At 37.3% G+C, this 24,740-nt stretch overlaps 1 protein-coding gene and 1 long non-coding RNA gene across 7 annotated transcripts in view; both read right to left on the reverse strand.

The window, feature by feature from the left end:
• The window catches only part of FAM214A (family with sequence similarity 214 member A), an 83,936-nt gene extending 60,559 nt beyond the window's left edge, over positions 1–23,377 (reverse strand). Inside the window, exons 1-2 of one of the 6 annotated variants that reach the window (XM_043918968.1) lie at positions 23,236–23,377; positions 21,802–21,918 (exon numbers count right to left, since the gene is read on the reverse strand). In XM_043918968.1, coding sequence (XP_043774903.1) covers positions 21,802–21,817 — 16 coding nt within the window. In that variant the 5' untranslated portion in view covers positions 21,818–21,918; positions 23,236–23,377. Of the gene's footprint in view, positions 1–21,801; positions 21,919–22,228; positions 23,192–23,235 lie in introns of those variants that run through there. The other 5 variants (XM_043918967.1, XM_043918966.1, XM_043918965.1 and 2 more) reach the window with 5 other exon arrangements.
• Positions 10,641–15,540, reverse strand: LOC122704374. Its single transcript, XR_006343848.1, has 2 exons — positions 12,180–15,540; positions 10,641–11,006 (listed from the first exon to the last, which is right to left on the reverse strand). It is a non-coding gene; the product is annotated as an uncharacterized LOC122704374 (long non-coding RNA).
• Positions 23,378–24,740: the final 1,363 nt, after the last annotated feature.

Here is a 24,740-nt window from a genome sequence, read left to right on the forward strand (position 1 = left end):
ACTGTTTTATAATACTTCCTTTCAGTTAAAATTCTTAAAATTTTTAATTGAAGACTAATAATAGCCAGTTTCTATAATCTAAAACTATTAACATATTCAAAGAGAACTTATTAAAAATATTAAATTTAATCAGAAGCATGTAATTACAAGTGAATAAAATGAACTGGAAGAGACATGCCACCTTAAAAAGTAAAATGCAACCATGAGATTTATTTAGCAAAATGCTTCCTCTGCTACCAGTTTTCTACATGGTAAATAAATTTCAAAACGGCACTTGATATTATAATTCTGAAGAATGGTTGCTTTTTCCCCTGGTTCATTGTGGTACACAATGCTATAAACTCAACAGTCAACAAGTTAAAAATCTGAATAATATATCAATAAAATGCTATACTAAGTACTAGTCTCAGGTTCTCAATTCTCAACCCTCAACCAGGGAAAAAAATCCCTTTTGCCCAGTATGGTCATAATTGTGTTCTCCAAATGGGCCAGTTCAAGAAATGTAAATTATTTATATTATACTAATGTAAGGAAATAAGTAGGATGCAGATCTCCCATGAGTTTTTTTAAGCTACATATTCCAAATACAGAATGGAAAAATTTGAAATATTAACTGTTTCACATAATCTGTGTCCTCTGTTAACAGAAATAATTGAACTATCTACTCTTAAGATGCTGTGCTTAGTCACTCAGTCATGTCCTACTCTTTGTGACCCCAAGGACTGTAGCCCGCCAGTCTCCTCTGTCTATGGGATTTTTCAGGCAAGAATACTGGAGTGGATTGCCATTTCCTCCTCCAGAGGATCTTCCTGACCCAGGAATTGGGTCAGGAATTGTCTCCTATGTCTCCTGTATTACAGGCAGATTCTTTAGCCACTGAACCATCGAGGAAGCTTTTTAAGATACCTTATCTTTTCAGGTATCTAAGCCTTTTAAGATATCTCTTTTAAGAGATATCTTTTAAGATATCTGTCTTTAAGAGATAACCATGCTAGCTTGGATAGTTTTTAAACAAAAAAGATACATTGCTAGAAGAAAAAAAGAACCCTTCAAAGGTAATTATTACATTGCATGGGTCGCAAAGAGTCAGACACGACTGAGCGACTCCACCACCAACATATATATCGCAAGAGTTGGACACAACTTGGCAACTAAACCACCACCACCACCACTATATATGTAGGCCCATGGGCCAGGCATGGTGCTAATTTCTTTACATGCCCATCTCCTCTGACTCTGGTAGTTACTATCCTCACAGATGAGGAAACTGCTTTATAACCTGCTCAAGAAGGCAAAACTAAGTGGGCAAAGCCAGGACACAGGTATTCCTAAATCTGTGTGCTTTTCACAATTCCTTTCATAATTATATTTCCATAATTATATTTCCTAAGACAAATATGGCATCATGTAAGAATAAGCTTGAAATACAAAAATCTCAAGCTAACATTTTCTATTTATTATTCATTCAATAACCACCACTACAGCCCCATTACACCTCAGAACTGTCATTGATGTTACTTACAATACAGAAAAACAGGATTTGACTGCTAAACAGGGAGCCAGGCTATAGCTACATTAAGGACACAATAAAAGGTTCAGTCTGTGAACTTCACTACTTCATGATCACAGATCACATACTTGATTCAGAGAAAGTAAAGGAGGTAGAAATCCATAGGATCTGGGTTCTAGACTAAACTCTACCTTAAGTACTTCTCTAAAATTGTTCATTTCTAAGTCAGAAATCTTTTTTGTCTTCTTCTTTTGACCGCATGTTGGTATGTTTTAAGGATCAAATGGGACAAAATATAATAATTTTGAAAAACAGCACAAATAGGATATTGTCATCCCCGGTGGTAAGTCTTCTAGGGGTTGACAGTGTAAACATGTTTGCACAAAATACAATCTAATTACTGAAAATATCCCTTAAAGCAGCAAGACATAATGGAGAAGAGCTAGAGTGTCTAAGGTTCAAGTTCTTTCCACTTAAGAAGCTGTGCTGTCAAATGATTTAAGCTATCTGAGTTTATTTCTTCATCTGTAAAGTGGCAGTAATAATTTCTCTAGAGTTATGAGCCATCTAGTCCAATACTTGGTTCTCAGTTCAGTTCAGTTCAGTCACTGAGTCGTGTCCGACTCTTTGCGACCCCACAGACTGCAGCACTCCAGGCTCTCAAGCAATTTAAGTTTCCTCTTTTCTTTTGCAAACACTAGTTCTATGTTATTAAACAACAAATGTACATTCATACATACACACACACCAACAAATAAAAGGGTAATACATTAGTAGTATCCCATATTAATATCAATACGGATAAAATTGAAATCTAGACTATCCTAGAAAGATTTTTATGACACTGACATTTTTCCAGTTTGTTAAATAATGTCACTTTAATAACACACTTCACAGTTCACTAACTTATTTTCAAGAAAGACTAAATAAAACTAAAATTTACAATTTGAGGGATTAAGAAAATTTATGGCTTTTCTCATTAAATCAGTTTTTATTCAAAAATTATGCTGTTAGGTCAGTACTGGATAAATTAAGCCATAAAAGGCTACATTAATTTCCACTCACATGGAGATTTCCAGTGATCATTATTGCTGAAATGATTATCCAGTGATTTGTATTCATTATCACATGGTACAAGTAAGCCAAGTGACTATACAATCCAAACATATTGTGTTTTTAAGACCTAAAACACTTTGTAAATTTGCAGTATTAAAAAGAACCTAAGAGTTTAATTGGGATTCTCATCTTTCAAAAGATTTGGGGTTATGATGACCTAGATTAGTTTTAGGAGCAAAGCCTTGTTTACAAAATCTAAGATCTTGGAGAGAAGAAAATGTTCTAGCCTGTTTTTTGGCATCATTCATACTACATTGTTTAAAATGAGCAAGAACAGGGGTTATTTATAATCTAAGCTACTGGACAAACACTCTAATAATATCTTATCTACACACTAGTCAGATTTAATAAGTATCAAGACCAGGAATAAGAGTTAATTTTTAATATCCTATCCTACTTGGGTATTAATAAAAATAATATTATCATTCATAAATAAATATGTGCCAGGATGCACATGGTTTCCCCTTTACCTATACCCATATTTTTTTAAAGACATGGTCTGGGATGTTGTCAATCTTTCACTATTATAAAGAAGGGAATGTTTGATTCAGTCTTAAAAGTCCAGAACCAGTCAAGAATTTTTTATCCTGATAAAATGATATTTTAGTAAAAGTATTTCCATGGAGATAATGTATCTCATATTTACTTGTCCCTTTGACAATCACAACTTTGTGAAATAAGAATGAAGAAACAGAATCATCTAACCGAGGTCTAATTCCAAGTCCTGTTTGTTTTCCCCAACCAATCATCGCCACCCCCGTACAGCTAGCTATCACTAGCCATAAATTCGAGTTATGCCAATAGTCATACAAATGACAGTTCCTGCATTTTAAATTTTGAAGAATGTTAACAAAATCTAGTAAAGTAAAACAGTTTAGGTGGAATTAAGAAAACCTCATGTAGCTTTAAGACTCAATTGTTAAGTCCTCAAAGCTTTAATACTGTTTACTTGCATTTTTTAAAAAATTTGTTAATTTCAGACTATTTCATACACTCTTGTTTCCAAATGATGTGACTGAACTCTTCTGGCTATGTGTGTGAATGCAAACTCTAATATATCTAAAACTGAATTCATTTTCCTCTGAATAGGATTCACCATTATTATCACTTTCACTTTCCTAAGCTAACAAACTGGAGAGAATAAAAATAGCCATTGATATGTGTTTAAGAGTCTGGTACAACTACTTTCCTCAGGTTATGTCATTACAACAAACTTCTAAAATGAATACCATTATTATCTCAATTTTAACCAATGAGGAAACTGAAACTCACCCACCCTGCTTACTTAACTTATATGCAGAGTACATCATGAGAAACACTGGGCTGGATGAAGCACAAAATGGAATCAAGACTGCCAGGAGAAATATCAATAACCTCAGATATGCAGATGACACCACCCTTAATGGCAGAAAGTGAAGAACTAAAGAGCCTCTTGATGAAAGTGAAAGAGGAGAGTGAAAAAGCTGGCTTAAAGCTCAACATTCAGAAAACTAAGATCATGGCATCTGGTCCCATTACTTCATGGCAAACAGATGGGGAAACAGTGGAAACAGTGGCTGACTTTATTTTGGGGTTCCAAAATCACTGCAGATGGTGACTCCAGTCATGAAATTAAAAGACGCTTACTTCTTGGAAGATAAGTTATGACCAGCCTAGACAGCACACTAAAAAGCAGAGATATTACTTTGCCAACAAAGGTCCATCTAGTCAAAGCTATGGTTTTTCCAGCAGTCATGTGTGGATATGAGAATTGGACTATAAAGAAAGCTGAGCACCAAAGAATTGATGCTTTTGAACTATGGTGTTGGAGAAGACTCTTGAGAGTCCCTTGGACTGCAAGGAGACCCAACCAGTCCATCCTAAAGGAAATCAGTGCTGAATATTCATTGGAAGGACTGATTCTGAAGCTGAAACTCCAATACTTTGGCCACCTGATGTGAAGAACTGACTCATCTGAAAAGACCCTGATCCAGGGAAAGATTGAAGGCGGGAGGAGAAGGGGACGACAGAGGATGACATGGTTGGATGGCATCACTGACTCAATGAACATGAGTTTGAGTGAACTCTGGGAGTCGGTGAAGGACAGGGAGGCCTGGCGCGCTGCAGTCCACGGGGTTGCAAAGAGTCAGACACGACTGAGTGACTGAACTGAACTAACTGAAGTTCAGAGAAGTTAGGTAATTTAATTAAGCTTAAATAGATCAGGTGACAAAACCAGAACTTTACTTTTTTAACTTTTTATTTTGAAATATAGCCAATCAACGATGTTGAGATAGTTTCAGGTAGATAGCAAAGGGACTCAGCCATACATATACATGTATCCATTCTCCCCCAAACTCCCCTCTTATCCAGGCTGCCACATAACATTGAGCAGAGTTGCCTGTGCTATACAGTATGACTTTGCTGGCTATCCATTTTAAATATAGAAGTGTGTACATGTCCATTCCAAACTTCCTAACTATCCCGTCACCCCATTGTTCCCCCCAGTAACCACAAGCAAAATCAGAACTTTAACCAAGGTCTTTCAAGTTCCTCTAAATACTAAAATAATCTGTAGGATTATATGTGCTGTGAAATTAATCTAAAGGGCTGGGGCTATCATTTTCTTTTTAGATAAAACAGGAAAAAGGAAAGATCAGTTGCCACTTCATGAGCAAGACTGAGTACTGAATTTTGTTTGGGAGGAGGGAATGCTGTTATAGGCCAGCAACTTCAACTGTTTTTGTAATTGTGAGCAGTCAAAAAAAATTTTAACCTACTGCTCCATGTGATACTACCTGTCAGTGACCCTCCCCCCACCTTAATTCTCTCCAATAGGTGTTTGGTTCTACCTTATCACATTCAACCAATATGGACTTTGGAAGCACATATTAAAGGCTGATATTAAGTTTTGCCGAGTCTGAGAAAGAAGTAGTTGCTAGAGATTTACCACCAGAATGCATGAATTCTGTAACTACTGCATCTACCCTTTTGTGTAGAGGGAGCGTTTTCTTTTTATTCACACAAATGTTGTAGTCAGCCTTTCAAAGCTTTTCATTTTCAATACAATTTCAGTTTACACAATTATTTTACCTAGCAACCTTGTGAAAAGTACTTATTTTTTGACTACCTCAATAGCTTCTAACCTTTTAGACCAGGAAGGTTTTAGTTGCATCACCTAGAGGGGAAAATCAACAAAGTATCATGAACTAAGCACCTCAAGTGAAACCTGCACTTACTGAGAATAAATTTTCATTCCTTATTCTCAGAAACAAAAATAGAACAACCAACACATACACACATAATCCTATGTTCAAACCAAAAATATTTGAGACAACAACAAATAGAAAAGAGTAGTGGAATGTCAAAGATCTACAAGTGTGTGCAAGCCATCTGCTACTTTCTTCCTCTGGGCCAGTTCCCCTACTGGCCCTTTGCACCTCTTCCAAAACAGCAAAGGGTAACCTCCAGTCCTAATCTGACTCAGGAAAAAAGTCAGGAAAGACTACATTTAACTACAGGTTCCAGAGGGCAAAGGTCATGTTAGTTCTTGCTCATCATTGTATTTCCACCACATATGTGCCAGGCACGTAGCAGGTGCTCAATGAACATGATTCAGGAGAAGAGAGGGAAAGGAATCCAGTTGTCCAAAGTTTTACCATATTTAACAGTAAATTCTAAAAATAAATCATTTTACCCATACACTGTGTAATCACTAATTTAACATTTATCATAGAAGACACTGTTCATAAGAATTCTGATGACTTTGAATAAAATTTTTTTTGCTAAAACATGTGCAGTTTGGTAGAAACATTTTAGAAATCAAGACTTTCTGAAACAAAGTCCAGGTGTTTTGACTAAGTCAAAGCAAGCATGCCAGTCAACACCTTGACTTAGTACAAAAGTCCACATAAATTGTAAAATATTAGATACAATATCCTACACAAGCTAGCTAAATACAGAATAAAACACAAATTAACAGAAGACAAGATTTGAGTGCATTAGCAGGACAGCACAACACTAGTGTGAACATAAAATTGTACAAAACAATAAAAAAAGGAGAGACAAACTGTGAAATAGGATTGAACATAGGGACATCAGGCATAAATCAAGACCATCCCAGGTAGCATTTAACCCATCCTATCCCCCAAGAAAATGTGAACTTCACGGTTGAAATAGATAAATAAAACAGTTAATTCAAGTTAAATTTTTAATGTAATTTTTTTATTCCACGAAACTCACTGATCTGAGTCAAAATATAAAATTTACAATATTTTATGGTATGTGAAATACTTTACAACTGTGCATCAGGTTTTCCAAATATCCTTTAAAAAAAGTAACCATAAGCAACTCACCACATCCTAGCTATCTTGTTTGAAGGAAAGATTAAGTCTTCACCCACAAAGAACTGACAGTGATGAAATGTTTTCTCAACTATCTAATAAATGCCAGCCCTGTGCCAAGGACCGTAACAGGTGTGAGGAAAGAAGTCAGATGCTGTCCTGCCCTTGGAGAATAAGCACTCTAGTGAAGGAGACAGTCTAAAATGAGCAAGTAAAGGATGCCCAAACTGTGGTACATGCCCTGGTCTGCTTTTGTTTCTTAGAGCATGCCAGGCTCTTTCTAAATTCAGGACCATTGAACATACTACTTCTTTGGCCTGCAATGTTCTCCTCCTCACTCATTACACAGCAGGCTACTCCTTATCTTTGCCTCACTTTCTCAGAGAGGCCTTAGATAATCATCCCAACCAAGGGGGTCTTCTCCCTGCCCTAAGTTATCACCTTCTTAACCTTTGTATATTTCCTTCAGAGTACTTACAACATGTACTTTTCTTACTTGCTCAAGAAATGTTAATATATTAACAATAATAGGTCACATTTATTGAATATTTCTTCAGAGTCAAATACTATTCCAAGCACTTTACATGGATTACCTCATTTAACCACTATGCCAGTCCTTTATTTAGGTACTATTACTAGCCCTATTTTTCACATGACAAAACTAAAGATGGACTTATTCCTGTATAATTCTTAATAATAAGCTTCACATTATTTCTTAACTTTTAAATTTTAGACATTATCTCTAATTTCTTTATATTCCTTTCTCTTTTTAGCAACCCAGTTTCAAGGATTAAATATTTACTTCACATTGAGTCTATTTATTACCATTTGACTTTCTTTTGAAAGTATGTAAACACTACCTGGAGAAGAATGTTAAAATATAATCACTTAGCCTTTGTTTCTTCCAAGTTCCTTGAGGAAGGCTGAATGATCATGATGTCATTTCTGGGGCCAGAATCTAGGGCAATTGTGCTCTTGCCAGAGGTAATAATATAGTATAGAAAAATACTCAACTGGTTAGCAGGTAATTTGTTTTACTTTTATAGTTAAGACAGGTTACATTTTTTCCTTTGGGACTTATGCTTTATCAACTGTAAAAAAATGAAAGAGACTCACACTAAGGACCTTTTCAAATCTGATTTCTGGCAATAGCATAACTTTGAGAGTAATCTCAGAATCACAAAAGCATTTTCATATCCTGAGCTCTTCAGAATGGAATTTAATTTGCACCATGATATAACCTGATGACTTTTTTTTTTTTTTTTTTTTGCCATTGTTAGTCATTCAGAGTCCCCTAGCAGATACCTGAACTCTGCAACATAAGCTACAAGAAAAAGCACAGGCCAGGGTTGTTGTATGCTGGACTACAGAAATATGTCTCCAGGACCAGCATTCAATCAACAAAATAACTACTAAGATTTGAGTGCAGATTCCTCAAAGGCATAGATATGTTCCTTATTCCAACTTCTAAACAGCGAGTATACTAACTTAAGAACACGCATGGCCAGAGAAACGATTTTTAAGAAAGGAGTTATGAACGACAGAAACTAAGACTTCCTGCTATGTTCTTTCTGCCACAATACACTGTTGAACAAACCCCTTGTATGACCAAAATTCTTTTCTTAAAGCTTTGGTGTGAAATGTTTATTGGATTGGATAGGGGAGAAGATATATGCTCATTCTCTTCTTAACAAAGATAGAAAAGCTCATCAGTATTGAGGGGATCTCCTCACTCTTATAGCTCACATGAGGTTGTAAAGTATAAGGGCTTCTAATCCTGCAGAGTTCATTAAGTTTCTGCCATGAGAGAAGGAATCTCAAACTTCATCTTGTTGTTTTCCTCTTCTTTGTTCTAACACACAGCTATTTTAAAATGAACCATGCAGTTTACTACCCTGGACAAAGCGTATCATAAAACAAGAGCCATGGTACAATCAGTATTGTGTACCATATTAATATTCCCGAGAATTTTCATAAAAGGCAATAATTATTAATCCCTCATATATTACAAAGAATGGTGGTGAAGGGAAAACATACAGATGAGAAAACAATTAGCCAATGGTTGAGATGAGTGTTAGGTAATTTTTATCATACCAGGTTATAATGTAATTTTGAGAGCTAAAAAACTGATTTTTTAAGACTGTCAGATATTCAGTATCTATACTGGTTTATAATGAAATAATAGAAATGTACTGAAATTATTCTTCCAAGAAGTTCTTTTTAATCATAGAAAACTAATTAATGGTGCCCTGCTATCAAACGAATGAAGCTCAAAGTTCTTGACATTCAAAACCCTAATCTCCCCCATTCCTAAGTAACCCCTCCAATTCACATTAGTCGACCTGCTATCCCTGGAACATCTTTATTGCTCCTTGTGTCCTCTCTTCCAGTCTTCCCCTTCTTAGTCTCTGTAAATTTCCATCTATCCAAATCATACTGTGTTTTAAAGCTCAATACAGCTGCTATCTCTGCCAAAAGACAGGCTTTGCCCTGAAATTAATCACCCCCTATGAACTCTGATAGTAGACATTACTTTTACTATTTACTATATACAAGTATCTTATACTATGTTTGTTTATAGTTATCTCATTTGATCCACCCAATAACTTTGAGAAGTGGGAATAAATATTCCTGTTTAGAAACAAAACTGGGCACTGTAGAATTAATTCTTACAGTTATGAAACTAACAAATTATAGAAAAATAATACAAAAATGTTTCCAGTAATAAGTTTTATGCTACAACACAAAGATATTAAAATGCATGCAGGCATTCATTCAATGATAAATATTTACTGACTAGCTACTAAATGCCAGACATCAATCCATGCACTGGGAAACACAGCAGTGGTAAACACCACTAAGTCCCTGCCTTCATGAAGCTTACATTCTTATTGAGAGAAAAACAATAAAAGCAAATAAATAAACATAAAACATAAAGTCAAGTAGTGACAATGAAGAGTGATGCAGAATCAAGAGTCAAGAAAAGACCTGTACTCTTTTGATAAGCTGGTCTAGGATGTGACAACTTCCTCACTTTGAGGAAGTGACAACTGAGTAGAAAGTCAAATGATGTAAAAGACAATCTTGAGACTTATAGTTCAAAAGGGAACAGCAAATGCCAAATCCTCATGATGTCAGTGTGTTTGTAGTGACTGAAGAACAGCAAAATCGATGTGCCTAGAGTACAGGGAACCTTAGAAGAGTACCAAGAAATGAGGTCAGAGAGGTGGCATGAGGCTTCAGGATTAAAAATGGAATTCTTTCCAATGCAAATATAATTTAAAATATAATTTTTTCTCAACTGAGAAGTCCTGGAATTTTACCAATACTCATTTTCCTCTTAAATCCACTTAGTCTAAGTAATTTTTTTTTTTCAAAAAAGTTTAACAAAATAAGGAAAAATACCCTAAAATCCTAATTAACTGTCCTATTTACATGACCTATTTTTTTTCCAAAAGCCAGTACTTGTACTCACTTGTACCTTTATATATTCTTATGGTAGTCTCCAAAAACTTTCTAAATGTCCAACACCAGGGTTTAACCTCTTTTTTGTAACAGAAAGCAACTTACTTCCTTAAAAGGCAGTATTACTGGAACTACTAGAGAAATATGAATATAAACAGTAAATTAGATATTAGCATTGTGCTAATAGACTTCTTGGATATGATAACTGTATTACAGGTACATAGGAGAATTTTTTTTAAATTTTTTAATTGGAGGAAAACTGCTTTACAATGTTGTGTTGGTTTCTGACATAAAACAACTTGAATCAGCCATAATTATACATATATCCCCTCCCAAGAATGCTTATTTTTAGGAGATACACACAGTAGTATGATGATAAATGTTTAACAACTGGCTCTGCAAAGGGAAAAAAAAAAGTCCTGGTCTGTAGCACTGCCAATTTCCATGGTGTAAATACTGGTACCTTTGCTGATAGCAAGCAACCAACTTGACAGAGTTGAGAAGAAATGTATACAATCAGCTGTCACATGCTGCTACTAGCCAGTTCCATAGAAGTACACAGGGTTGAAGTGTCATGACGTCCACCACTTACTCTGAATTTATAATAACAAAAAAACAAAAAAGCGCTTATGTCTGTCTGTCTAACTACCTACCTATCTACTGACCTACCACCACTCAAGAGAGATAAAACAAAAGTGGTAAGATGTTCATAATCTATGAAAATTATGATTCTAACTTTTTTTGTGGGTGTGAAATACAGCATGCAATGTATGGAAGTTTAAAGAAATCCTATGGCTAATTCTCTCATATATCAAAAAATTTGTACATCAAAAATTTTTTTGTATGTCAAAATTTTTGTGAAGTATACCAAATATGATATAGAGCTTTAACCTCAAGCTATGTTTAAGGTCAAATCTTGGGAATTCTCTGACAGTCTAGTGGTTAGAACTTTACATTTTCACTGCCAAGGGCTGAGGTTTGATCCTTGGTCCAGAGATAAGATCCTGGAAGCTAGTGCAGCCCCCACAAAAAACAGATCAAAATCACCAATATTGAGTGCTGAAGTTACAATTCTCTTACTATTATGAATTTAAGTAGAAATGACCCACTGGATCACTTCTTTTCACAAAACCATGATATTTCTTCACAAAAGAAAATGGCTAATTTGGTTTTAAAAATGTACAAGAATTCTCTACTGTCAGGATAAAGTTTTATAAATAGCCTGATTTCAGCTATTATTATAAAATTTTAATTCCATTCAGAATATATAAGCTTAATAAGTAGGAAAACAAAAAATGGAAACTTCATATTAATTTAAAATGTCAATTCCTAACTATAAACGAGTTGCACTCTCAAAGAGAGTAAGTTTTAAAGTCCAAATAATGGTCATACTTTGAATAAATATTATTTATAAGTAATAGTACATAATAAATAATTAGAAATAATAAGTTATGACTAGATTCCCAGGCTAGCCTACCAAAAGCTTCTTAATCTATAATATTAGGCCATTTCTTGCAGCATCAGGAACAAGTCTATAGATTCTGACTCACAGAAACAAAAGGGCCATGGTCCAAACACTGAATCAATCCTAGCTAATGTTCTAAAATAAAGAAAAAAGTAATTTGGGGCACCATCTGACCATTCTAATAATTTTCATCAACCTCCTTCTAGTGTCCACCCCCATCCCAATCTCTCTGCCTTAATGCTGCTCTAAATGCTCACAATGGTGTATGATCACCCAGAAATAGTTGGTGTGCTCCACTTACCTACTTTCCCTCTCCCCTTGCATGCACATTACAGATGTGTAGTTCCATACTGGTTCTGAGTTCCTCTAGTTGTATATTCCAGAATGCAAGGTTCAGAGTGACAAACAATAAAGATGTGTTGATCTCTTATGCCTTTTATGATTAGCTTTCACAACAGAGCATTGAAACATTCATTTCCTCAGTAGAGCTGATCCAAGTCGCTTATCCTTTGAAATGAAACACTAATCAATCCCTATCCCATGCCAGGCACATGTAGTTGCTGAACCACGGGTTCTCGTTCACCTTTCCCACAATCCTTAAAGTTAATGGTATTTGAACAAAAAGAACTGAAGTTCTGACAGGTCATGTAATTTGCTCAAGGTCATTTGACTGATAAGTGCTAGATTCAGAATTTCTATCTAAGTTTGACCCTAAAGCCTTAGGGTCTTAACTCTATGCTGCTAAAAAGGACACATTTGAGCCAATTTTATAACAAAAGATAGCCATCATTTCAATATTCTTCAAAAATATATAATTAAATATACACTTATTAATCTAAATGGTTCTCCTGTTGGTGTAATTTCAATCAGGATAACAAGGGGAAACTTTAAAAACTGTAAAAACCAGGTACTGCATAAATGGGTATTTTTAGACAGAATGACCTCCCCTAAGATACACCTGAGAGCACCTAGCTCTTTGCTCATGAGTACAGATCATCCTGTCTACACAGCAAACCAGTTAATATATATAGCATTTCACACCTTATAAAGTTCTTTGACACGTTATCTTACCTGAAGCTCAGAAGCAACATTTTGAGCCTAGTACATTTTACAGATGGGAAAACAGGTTTGGAACTTGATCCAAGCCATAGACACAGAACAGGCCCCAAGTCTACACTCTAAATCCTGAGTCTTTATCCTGTTGTTGTGTTGTGTTAGTCTCTCAGTGTGCCCGACTCTGCGACCCCATGGACTGTAGCCCACCAGGCTCCTCTGTCCATGAGATTTTCCAGGCAAGGATACTGGAGTGGGTTGCCATTTCCTTCTCCAGGGGATCTGCCCAACCCAGGAATCAAACCCAGGTCTCCTGCAATGCAGGCAGATTCTTTACCAACTGAGCTACAAGGGAAGCCCAGTTGTACTCATAAATCTGAAGTTATCCAATTAATTTAATCTCTCTCTTTCAAAGAAATAGCAACAGGAACAAATTCAGTATGGCGGTTGGAGAGCAGAGAGCTACCAGCAAATGCTTCTGTGTGGATTATTTGTTAAGTAAATGTATATAAACTTAGAACCACCTATACCAAACAGCTTTTGCCTACACCTTAGTTATTTTACAGAATTTTATTTCAACTTAGTGAGATTTAATCAATTTTAAAATATCATCTTCTTTTAAGTTATGGGCAAATATATTTTAAATCTTTTTTTTTAATTAGGTATAATGTTGTGATAATAGCCTAACTGTCAACAATGCAAGCAAATCCCTAAAGTGAGAGAATTTCAGTTGGTGACAGTAAAACAATTAATGATTTCTAGTCATCTGCTTCTACTCCTATTTGCTTCACAAATATTGAGATAAACTAGTGATTCATTTCTTTAAGCACCTCTTACACACCCACCATGTATAAGACCATCAGCTAGGTGATGGAAATCCAGTTGTGAACAAGAGACAAGGTCCCTGTCCTCATGGAACTTAAAATCTAGTTGTGGAGACAGACAATAAACAAAGGAAAAAAAAATCACATAATGTGGTAAATGCTACGAAAGAGACTGCAGAGACACAGAACAAGGACCCTAATTTAATAAATAATAATAGCTGCTAACTTTAATTGAGCACTTTAGATAGCATAGTCAGAGAATATCTCTCTGAAAAATGATACTTAAACTAAGATCAGAAGAACGACAAGGAGCTACCCACGTGATGACTGGGGAGAAGGTTTTTCAGGCAGAAGAAATAACAGACACAAGGCTGTGAACGGTCACTGAAAAACCTAAAAGGTGGCCAGCGGGACCAGGCAAGTTGAACAAAGGTAAGACATTCAAAAAGCCTTGTTATAATTTTATTGAATAAGTTTCTTCTATATGAAAAGGAATATATGTGAAATCTCAACTCAGGTTATTGCTGGGTCTGTTTTTGGTATTACACATGGATTAATGTCTAATATTTTGAGTAGCTACTGGCATTTTTACCCAGTTGATTCTGTTTCACTTTAATAAGAAAGTCTGACATAATCAATGTCAGATTTTTTCAACCATTTGAGGAAAGACAGAAATAACTATTGACAAATTGACTTTGGTTTACCTACTGAGAAAGAAATACTGTTTCCTGGTACTGTGATTTTGCTTTCTCATTTTAAAAAAGTCAGTATTCAGTTGGAATTTCTAAGTTAAACATTCCCTCAGTTTTTAAAACCCTCAGCCTTAATTGAGTGGAAGACACTACTGTAATTAGATGCAAAGTTGAGACGGACAAAAGAATAAATGACTGTAAATATTCCTTATTTAACAACTAATTTTTTTCCTATACTTGTTCACAGTGCAGAATGTTCAGATCCCACAGGTTTCTTCACTTTTTGAAAAGGAAATCAGCTTTTGAGTTACTCTCCCTGTGTACACATTAGCTTCTCAATTCTGCCTTCCAATTATCTTTTTTTCTCATCCTTCAAAGAAACGACAGTGTTCTATCCACTGAATCATATCTTTCTTACAGGATGACAGGCAAAAACATAAGGAACCTTTATGTTAATCCCTTTAGTATTGAGTCTCAGAAGTTGTATCAAGCCAGCAATTATCTGACAGATACTGATGTGTCAAGACCCATCAGAGTAAGTGGCTGAAAGGCCGACAGTAGTCATTTTCGGACTTGAGGTCACAGTGAGTACATAAAACACGTACAGCTGAATTAGCCCCTTCTTTTGTCCTCCCCAGCCTTCCCTAAATAACTAACTGAATTAGAATATGTCCAATTGTAGGAAAAGCCATTCACACATGAATATTTACTATGTCCCAGCCATAGTTCTAAGCACATTATATACACTAACTTATTTACTCAAATAACTCTAAAGGCAAGGTACTATAACTTCCTCCATTGTAAAGATGAAAAAGGTAAGGCACAAATAAGATATATAGTTTTCCAAGATCATAATAATTAGCAAATCTGTTTTTTATTTCCCTTGGGCCTGTTTTTAAACAAATTTGGCCCCAATAACTTATAATATTTTAATATAACATACTCCTACCAATCAGAGGGTTTACAGCATATACCCAAGCTTGTCTTTTCATACTGTTCGTGGGGTTTTCAAGGCAAGAATGCTGAAGTAGTTTGCCATTCCCTTCTCCAGTGGACCATGTTTTGTCAATACCAATAACCTCAGATAGGCAGATGACACCACTCTAACGGCAGAAACCAAAGAGGAACTAAAGAGCCTCTTTGATGAAGGTGAAAAGAGGAGAGTGAAAAAGCTGGCTTAAAACTCAACATTAAAAAAATGAAGATCATGGCATCTGGTCCCATCACTTCATGGCAAATAGAAGAGGAAAAAGATGGAAACAGTGACAGACTTTATTTTCTTGGGCTCCAAAATCACTGGAGACAGAGATGCAGCTGTGAAATTAAAAGATGCTTGCTCCTTTGAAGAAAAGTTATGACCAACCTAGACAGCATATTAAAAAGTAGAGACATTACTTTGCCAACAAAGGTCCATCTAGTCAAAGCTATGGTTTTCCTGGTAGTCATGTATAGATGTAATAGTTGGATCATAAAGGAGGCTGAGAGCCGAAGAATTGATGGTTTCGACTGTGGCACTTGGAGAAGACTGTTGAGACAAGTCCCTTGGACTGCAAGGAGATCAAACCAGTCCATCCTAAAGGAAATCAACCCTGAATATTCATTGTAAGGACTGATGCTGAAGCTGAAGCTCCAATACTTCGGCCACCTGATGCGAAGAGCTGTCTCTTTGGAAAAGACCCTGATGCTGGGAAAGATTGAAGGCAGGAGAAGGGGATGACAGAGGGTAAGACGGTTGGATGGTATCACGGATTCAATGGACCTGAGTTTGAGCAAACTCAGGGATATAGTGAAGGACAGGGAAGCCTGGCATGCTGCCATTTATGGGGTCGAAGAGTCAGACACAACTGAATGACTGAACAACAACCCAAGCTTACTTTGAATCTGGGTTAGCCCTCTTATTAGCTGGAAAAATTACTGTGACTATTTCATTTATGAAAAGAAGATTAACAACAGCATCTAGTTTCTTGAACAATTGTGATGTTTAAATGAGTTAATAAACTACTTGGATCAGTGCCTGGCACACAGTATGTAGAAGAGTTAGCTGTCACTAGTAATAGTACCACCACTACCTCCACTGAGGGAATTTAGCCAAAGGCTGTTCTATTTAATCTAGTCAACACTTCTTGTCCTCTGTCATTTCTGTTGCTTGATTTACATTGGCTAACAACGAACTATTAGCAAGTTAGAAACTCATCTACCTCCCATGCTATTTTTTTCTAGTCCTTACCATTTCTTTCCCCATTTCAGTTGCCCAGGAAGAAATGTTTGAGGTTAAAATGATTTGCATTATACTCTAGGTAAGTTCATAAGCCACTGCAATACTAAAGCTAAAGCCTAAATTTGTAATATAATAAAAAAGGGGGTGTCTCAGGCCATTTAGTCTGCAATAACAAAATACCATAACTAGGTGACTTATAAACAGTAGAAATTTATTTCTCACAGTTACAGAGGCTGGAAAGTCGAAGATCAAGGCACTAGCAGATATGGGTACCTGGTGAGGATCAGCTTTCTCACTAGGTATTTGTCTTTCATTATAACCTAAAATGGTGGAAGTGGTGAGGGTACTTTCCTGGGTCTCTTTTATGAGGGCACTAATGCCATTCATGAAGTCTTCACCCTTATGACCTAATCATCTACCAAATGCCCCTACCTCCTACTACCATCATCCTGGAGCTAAGGATTTCAATCTGTGGATTTTATGGGCATACAAATATTCAATCCACAGGGGGGGTGGGGAATTAAGCATTGCTCTCAGTTTAAACTTCAAAAAAAAAAATCAATTGCTTAGTATTTTATTTGTGCAACAGGTTTTGCATTAATAGTTTTCACTTAGTACTCATAAATGAATGACTCATGTGAATTGAAACACAGTATGTTTAAATTATTAATGCTTTGATGATTTCCTAGATATTATAGGCCTTAATCTTTCATAACAGTTGATAAGCTCAGACAACTTTCTTGGAAATGTCTGATGAAAAAACTCTAACCAAAGCAAGTGTGCATGCATACTAAGTCACTTCAGTCATGTCCAACTCTTTGTGATTCTATGGACTGCGGCTTGCCAGGCTCCCCTGTCCATGGGATTCTCCAGGCGAGAATACTGGAGTGGGTTGCCATTCCCTCCTCCAGGGGATCTTCTCCACCCAGGGATCAAACCCGCATCTCTGGCAGCTCCTGCCTTGCAGGTGGATTGTTCACCACTGAGCCACCACAGACGACCAACAAAGCATAAAGCATAGCAAAATTGACATTTATCTTTCAAATTAGAAAGATTTTGATTCTACTTAAATTGTTACACAATACCATGAACTTAGGAATTCTGAAACCTTTGGGACTTTGAAATCAAAACATAAGCTTATATTACTTTGAAATACATTTTCATAGAAAAAAAATACCATGAATTCAAAATATACAAAATTATAAATACCACACATTTATAACATAAATATTAAATGTTAAAAATGTAAAGTGCTTTAATTACATCTGTGCAAAAACCATACTTTAGACATCTCTTGAAACACTGAGCATTCAATATCTAACTAGGATCAGATCCACACTTTACATCCTTCAGTACAAGGTGAAATAACATCATTTAACCTCTCCAACTGCCCAGCTCTAGTCAGAATTTAACACCATTTAAACAGGCATTCCTAGGAAGCTTGGTCTGCCTATGCCACCCTCTACACATAGAAATTAACATATATATATTTGTAGTAACAAAAGACAGAAATAAATTCCACATATATCAAGCATCCTTTTGTAGCTTTTATATATTCTCAGATACGTATACATTAAAAGCCTATTAAATCTGCTTGAGCCTTAGCAGGTTTCAGGCTACGAATATAAAACAAAACAAGGTACTACTAGGTTATTGCACATTTGACTAGTTCTTTACCTTTTTTGAACATATTTTATAACTGAACATATAAGCATCTGTAATATCTTGTTTAACATAATTATCATTTATTTAAAAACTACTATGTGTCAACCAGTGTCATATTTCTTTCTAGCAACTATGAGAAGTTAGAATTATCCTTGTTTTACAGACAAGGAACCTGAAACTCTCAGAAATTAAGTAATTAGATGAAGATTACAGAGCTAGCAAGTAATGGAACAAGGATACAAATAGAAGTCTGATTCCAAAACCTGTGCCAATGATAACATCAAAGACTCATCTCTGGCAGCATTGTGCAAGTAATGTTATATAACTCCTTAAAAATCTTAAAAAAAGAAAAAAGAGAAAAAAAGATTTACCTCAGACTATAATAAAATTCTACTGACTACTGTAAAACATTGCCATTGTATAGATAGTAACATCTTAATTACCTGAAAGTACAGTAGAAAGTCTCTTAATTTTCACTTAATCAACTAGCCATATTGTCCAGTGCTTTCCATTTCCTCCATAAAGTAAACTGATAGATACTAAAAGCTAGTAAATTACTTCCAGTTTCCTGCACACTCCTGCTAGTTGAGTTGTGTGCTTAACTAATAGCTAATATCTGGTGTTTATTCCCAAACTTACTTATGCCACTCTATAGTAATGAACTTATTTGAATGCAAACAAAAGGTTATTTCTGTGAAAACTATGTTGACTGCTTTGGAAATAGAATATTTTTATGAATATATATTCCCTCTTTCCCCAAGACACATTCCTGTTGACTACACAAATATCTTTATAATTCTTGGTATACACAGACATCTATAAAATTGCGCTAAACATTAAAAAAGAATTTTACATTTTTTAAATGTAAAATATTCCACCCTTGGATTTGTTTACAAAGTCTTATTCCACTTTAAAGAAATCAAAAGTAAAAAAAAAAAAAAGAAAAAGAACTCAAAAGTAGAAATCTTTAGGTTTACATTTTTGGTGTGCTTTACATAAGAAAGATCACATCTAACTCTTATTAAACAGGCTCCATTCCCTGCCACTCCCACTTCTAAAGAAGGACCTTTAGCCTACATCAAAAGACAGGCAAAATAATTAAGGAATTATTTTTTTCTGATTCCTCACTTTAACTTTTTAGATTATCCAACCAACTACCACATGCAACTGTGTAGGATAAGAGGCTCTTTTTGTACTTATTTAGAAACTCTGATGCACAGCTGTATCCCACTCAGCAAATATCTCATTCTACGCTAGAAATCATATACAGTCTCAGCTTCTGAATGAATATTTGAAGGTTCCCCTATTTACTCTCATTTTTTAGAGAACTCAGTGCTAAGTATGGTTATCTAGTTTTTTACCACAGATATTAAAAGCAAGAATAAGCATACTGACAACAAAGACTACTGACAGCATGGGAATTCAAAAATCAGATCTTAAAGAAAACAGGCTGAAGGTGTTTAAGTTAGAGGCAAAAAAAAATCTTTGTCCACATGTTATGAGTACAACAGAAAAAATTTTGGCATTTAAAGAGTGAAGTTTCAGTCATCCAGAAAACAAACTCATACAGGCTAGTTTCTTAGACACCAACGTAGAAAAAGTGAAGTATTACTGTTGTCTAGCTCTCCCATAATTGTCCCTTGCCAACCACAGATCAAGAAATCAATTCAACGGGTTATGCAAGCAATTTTTAAAAATAGAAATAGAAGAGAAAAATACAAGACCACAATGCACATAGTAAGTATGTTTTCTGAAAAGTTTATTTCAGTATTTCTGTACTATTTTCGAAGTAAAAGATACTACTTACTCTAGGTCATGGTCAAAAGAAAGCCATGGGCCTAAAGACTCATAAAATATAGTCACAGTACCAAACTTTCGATTCCCTCATTTTTACATCATAATGCTAAAGAAAGCTACAATTTTAATGAGAAAAAAAGTCACTTCTTTAGGAATCTTGATGCATAAATGTATTTACATTTTTTAGTAATATACATTAATAGATAACAGTTTATCAGGCTTAGTGCTAGTTTTGGCTAAAATAGAGATTTGTGTAAGTATTTAAAGTAACTTTTAAACAATGACTTTGATTTTATATGTTTGTTTATTCTGAGATGCAATTACTGACCTTGGTGCCAGCTTTCCAAAGTCACTGATGTAATCTAAAAGTCTAAACTTGGCAATCTACATAAGCAACCTGATTAGTAGCAATGTAGTTGCTAATACTTAAAACATACAAAGCTGATTTTAAGAATCAACCAAACACTTAAAACACTTAAAAACTAATTTAAACCTCTAAATTAAGTATGGCTTTCTCCACTTCTTTCTAGTGCATTTTAAGACAATATCACCAGAGACATATCTGAATAGGAAAGAGAATTTGACTTTCTAATCCACTTTGAAAATAATATATGGAAAAAATAACCAGTTTAACACATATCTTTTCAAATTATTTTATTTTTTAAAATTAACATGTCTTTTTTTTTTTCTGTCTTATTTATTTACTTATTTACTGCCACACTGTGCTGCCTGTGGGATCTTAGTTCCCTACCAAGGATCAAACCTGTGCCTCCTACAGTGCAAGCACATAATCCTAACCACTGGATCACCAGGGAATTTCCTATATCTTTTTCTAAATGAGCATCTAATTCATAAGGATAAATTAACATTTCCAATCCAAAAGTCTCAAATTGGGAAAGGACTCTGTCACCTAGCCCAACTTCCTACCAAATACATTAATCCTCTTCTTATAATATTCCTTAGAACCAAATTCCCACACTACTGTAACTCCTAACTACCACTATATTAAAATCTTCTAAAGTTGGTCCTTGCTATGAATCAAAAGCAGACTGATAAATGGGTTTTTCAATTCCTTTGAAGTGCTTGAAAAACATAGTGTATACATTATTTCCAGAAGTCCTGAAAATACAGGTTTAGAAAGAAAATGGCACATTTACAGTACTTATTATAGGGATTTCAGTAGCCCTGTCCATATACTGATATACTGCAAAGTACTCCAGGGATTTGTTCAAACTTTGAGAGTCTGCTTAAAGCACAAAAATCAGCAATGACAAATAAATCTGTTAACTCAAACAATCTTAAATTTTCTCGGTTTATCAAGTTCAAATTCTCAAATTGAGGAAACTTGTAAACTTTTTTAAAACTGAAGTTAGATTGACTTTACCTAAAAATGTGTATAACTCTCAAATGATATCAAATTTTGTGGCACCAGATAAAAATGCTGTTATTGAAAATTTCACTTTAAGTATCTCTTGAAACTAACATTTTGAAGGCACTTTTGAAGAATGCCTTCTCCCATTTAGTTCCTAACCCTTCCCTGTGCCCTTCTCTACCTTACCAGCTGGAAATCTCTAACAGAAATAATCATATGTAATTCAGTTGATCCTGCCGCAGAATTAGGTTAACCTTTCTAAAATGGGGCACAAGAAAAAAAATCCTACTTAAATTATGTACCTCGGTCTGGCTTCATTTTCACGCTGATATCCACCCAAGGTGCTGTGAAATACACGTGTGGGTTCTCTTCAACAGGCTCGCCGCTGATTTTGCAGCTACTGCTTCGTTTTCAAAACGCTAAAAAGAGGTCAAAATAAAATTAATCTGGTCCTGCCCTAACACTTGATCTTGCAAGAAAACTATTGCTAACAGGCCTCTTCCTGGCACTAAGAGCGGTGACAGCACCATCCGCAGGTCTGAAAAAAGCAAAACTCTACACCGCCTCCCCCATCGACTCCGGACCAAGCACCCTTCTTCCCCGCCCCTGTGCTCTCCAGGCCAAAGTGTCCTTCTTTGACACAGCGTCTCCAAACCAAAAGGAAGATCTATTTATAACTTGAATGTACAGGCAGGGGGGGAAAAAATCAAGCAACTCAAGCTAACTAACCCCTTTGTAAAAAAACGCCTCTGGGAACAGTGGCACCTCCGCAGTGACTGGTATAGAAATGCTCGGACCTGATGACTTGGGCGCAGGAAACTCTTCAAGACCCCAAACGCCTCGCCGACAGCTCTGCCCGCCCCGCCGGGCCTCACCTGTGTAATTACCCTCTGGCTAGTCTTCCTGCCTCAACCGCGGCCAAGTTTACACAATGAGAGGATCAGAAAGAAACGCGAGACATCTCCTCGTGCCCAGCCCCCAGTCCCAAAAGAACTATACTGTGCTGTCCCGGGTCGCCCCTGCAATACCCCTGGCCCTGAGAGGCCGGGCCTGAGGGTCGTCCCGGGAAGGTGTTTACAGGCGGGCGATCGCCCCTGCTCGGTGCAGCCTGCCGGTGAGGGCCCCTTCCGTCCTGCCGCGGCCCCGGATTTCCTTCAGTCCCGCCGTCCGGAGCGCCGCGCCGGCCCCTCTCCCAGCCGGAGAGTTGTTTTCATGGCTCCCTCGGCCGACCTCTGCTGACTAACTCTCTCGCCTCGCGTCCCAATACCTCCTCCTCCTGGCACTTCTCTCCGCCGTTCGCCCAGCGGCTCACATCACACTCCCACCTCAGACGTGAGGCTCCGAGAGGCGCAGGGCCGGCGAAAGCGGAGTGTGGCGCGCAGCGGCCCCCGAGGCTGCGCTAGGGGACCATGGGGGCCCGAGACTACAAGCCCGACGCGGCTCCCCGGCGCCCCTGTGGCCATCCACCCCCGCCTTGGCCGCCGCCTCGCTCCGCTCCCGACGCTCAGCCCCTCTTTCTGTCCGACTCGCACCCGAGCCCCGCGGCCCTCGGGCCTTGGCCGCTTGTCGACCCGGCCGGCCCGCTCGCCCCGCGCCTCTGCCAGCTCCTCGCCCGCCCGCTGTCTCTAGCTCTGGCGCCTCAGCTCCCCGGCCCCCTCGCTCGCCCAGTTCTTTCTCTGCTGTTTGCCCTGTCAAAACACTGCCCGGGTCACGTGTCCCAACAACAGCCAACCCACCGCTCGTCACTTCCTCCCCGGCGGCCTCAGCGGCTGGCGCCCGGTTGTTATGACAACGCCCGGCGCGCCCAGGGGCGCTAGCCTGGGGGCCTGGGTTTCCTTGCAGGTGCGGCGGGTTGCGAGGGGCTGGCGGAGCCCCGAAGGCCTGCGAGGCGCCAGGCGCATCGGCGGCGCTCGCCTCCTGTCTGCCCTTCGAGCTGGCTGAAGCGCGTCTGGGACCAGGAACCAGAGCTGCGCTATCAGAGCACAGGGTAACCGGGGAGATGTCATCCGAGGGCCTGCCCCAGACGTGGAGGATAATTATAGTCTCCTCCTCCTCCTCCACACGGGATGCTGGCGCAGAGTTGCGACCCATCCCCGAGTGGCTTGCAGTGCACAGTGGAAGCTGGATCTAATTGTGACCGGGACGAGAGAGTGGGCCTCCATACGCTTCAGGGACTGGGGAGTTTAAGAACAAGAAGCCCTCCTCACCCTAGATTTTTTTTTTTTCTTTCACATCACTAGGGATTTTAGTAGGCTTCACAACCCAAGCTCCTGAGGCACTTGCTGTGCTAAAAATAACTTTTATAACCTCTGAAACACTGACTCATGGCAGGAGGACACTTTTGACACCGTGTTATTGTTGGGGAGCTGTAATTTTGTTGTTGTGCTATAACAATGTGACATGATGACATTTCGTGTTGCGATGTTGTGTCATCATTTCAACACAAACAGATGACAAGGATCTGCTGTAATTAAAAAAAGCAACCCTAGCAAGGACTGAAGCTATTAGCTACTCAGTTTATAGACAAAGTACCTATGGGGTTGTGAGCTTAAAATAGAGACAAAGAGAAGAACAAAATTTACAGTCCTCTTGGTTTCAGTATAAAAACTCTTTTTAAAAAAGAAACAATTTTGCATACAAGAATCACAGTTGGATGAGAAGGAAATAGCAATCCACTTCAGCATTCTTGCCTGGGAAATCCCATGGACAGAGGAGCCTGGAGGGCTACAGTCCATGGGGGTAGCAAAAGAGTCCCACTCGTGTTAGCAACTACACCACCGCCACCATCGTGTATGTTGTGGCTAAGTGTCTAGCGCCACAGTTCCATCTGATGTGGTTCCCACTTTGAAGATGTTTCCAACAGCTTTTTGTTTTGTGCACTTCTGTCCTCTAAAATTAAGTGGAATTAATATTGAAGGTGTAAATGTTGTTAAGTATTCAATAAACCACTGCGTGTGTGTGTGTTTTTTTTTACAACCCCCTATCTTTTAATGGTTGATAACTCAAGAGAGGTTTGTTTTTTTTCAAGAGAGTTTTGAAAACAAAACTGTTATATTTGTTTTCATTATATTTAAAATATTCAGAAGTAAACTAAATTATCATAAAAAAAAAGAATCACAAGAAAGTACTAGAATGGGTCTAAAGGTGATTTCCTTTAGTCTTTGTACTCTTCTGAGGTTTCCGAAGTTTTACAGTGAGGATTGTTTACTTCTACATCAGAAGTTTTTGTAAATTACGATTG

The sequence above is a fragment of the Cervus elaphus genome, chromosome 12 (genome assembly GCF_910594005.1).
Source record: "Cervus elaphus chromosome 12, mCerEla1.1, whole genome shotgun sequence".
Classification (NCBI taxonomy): Eukaryota; Metazoa; Chordata; class Mammalia; order Artiodactyla; family Cervidae; genus Cervus; species Cervus elaphus.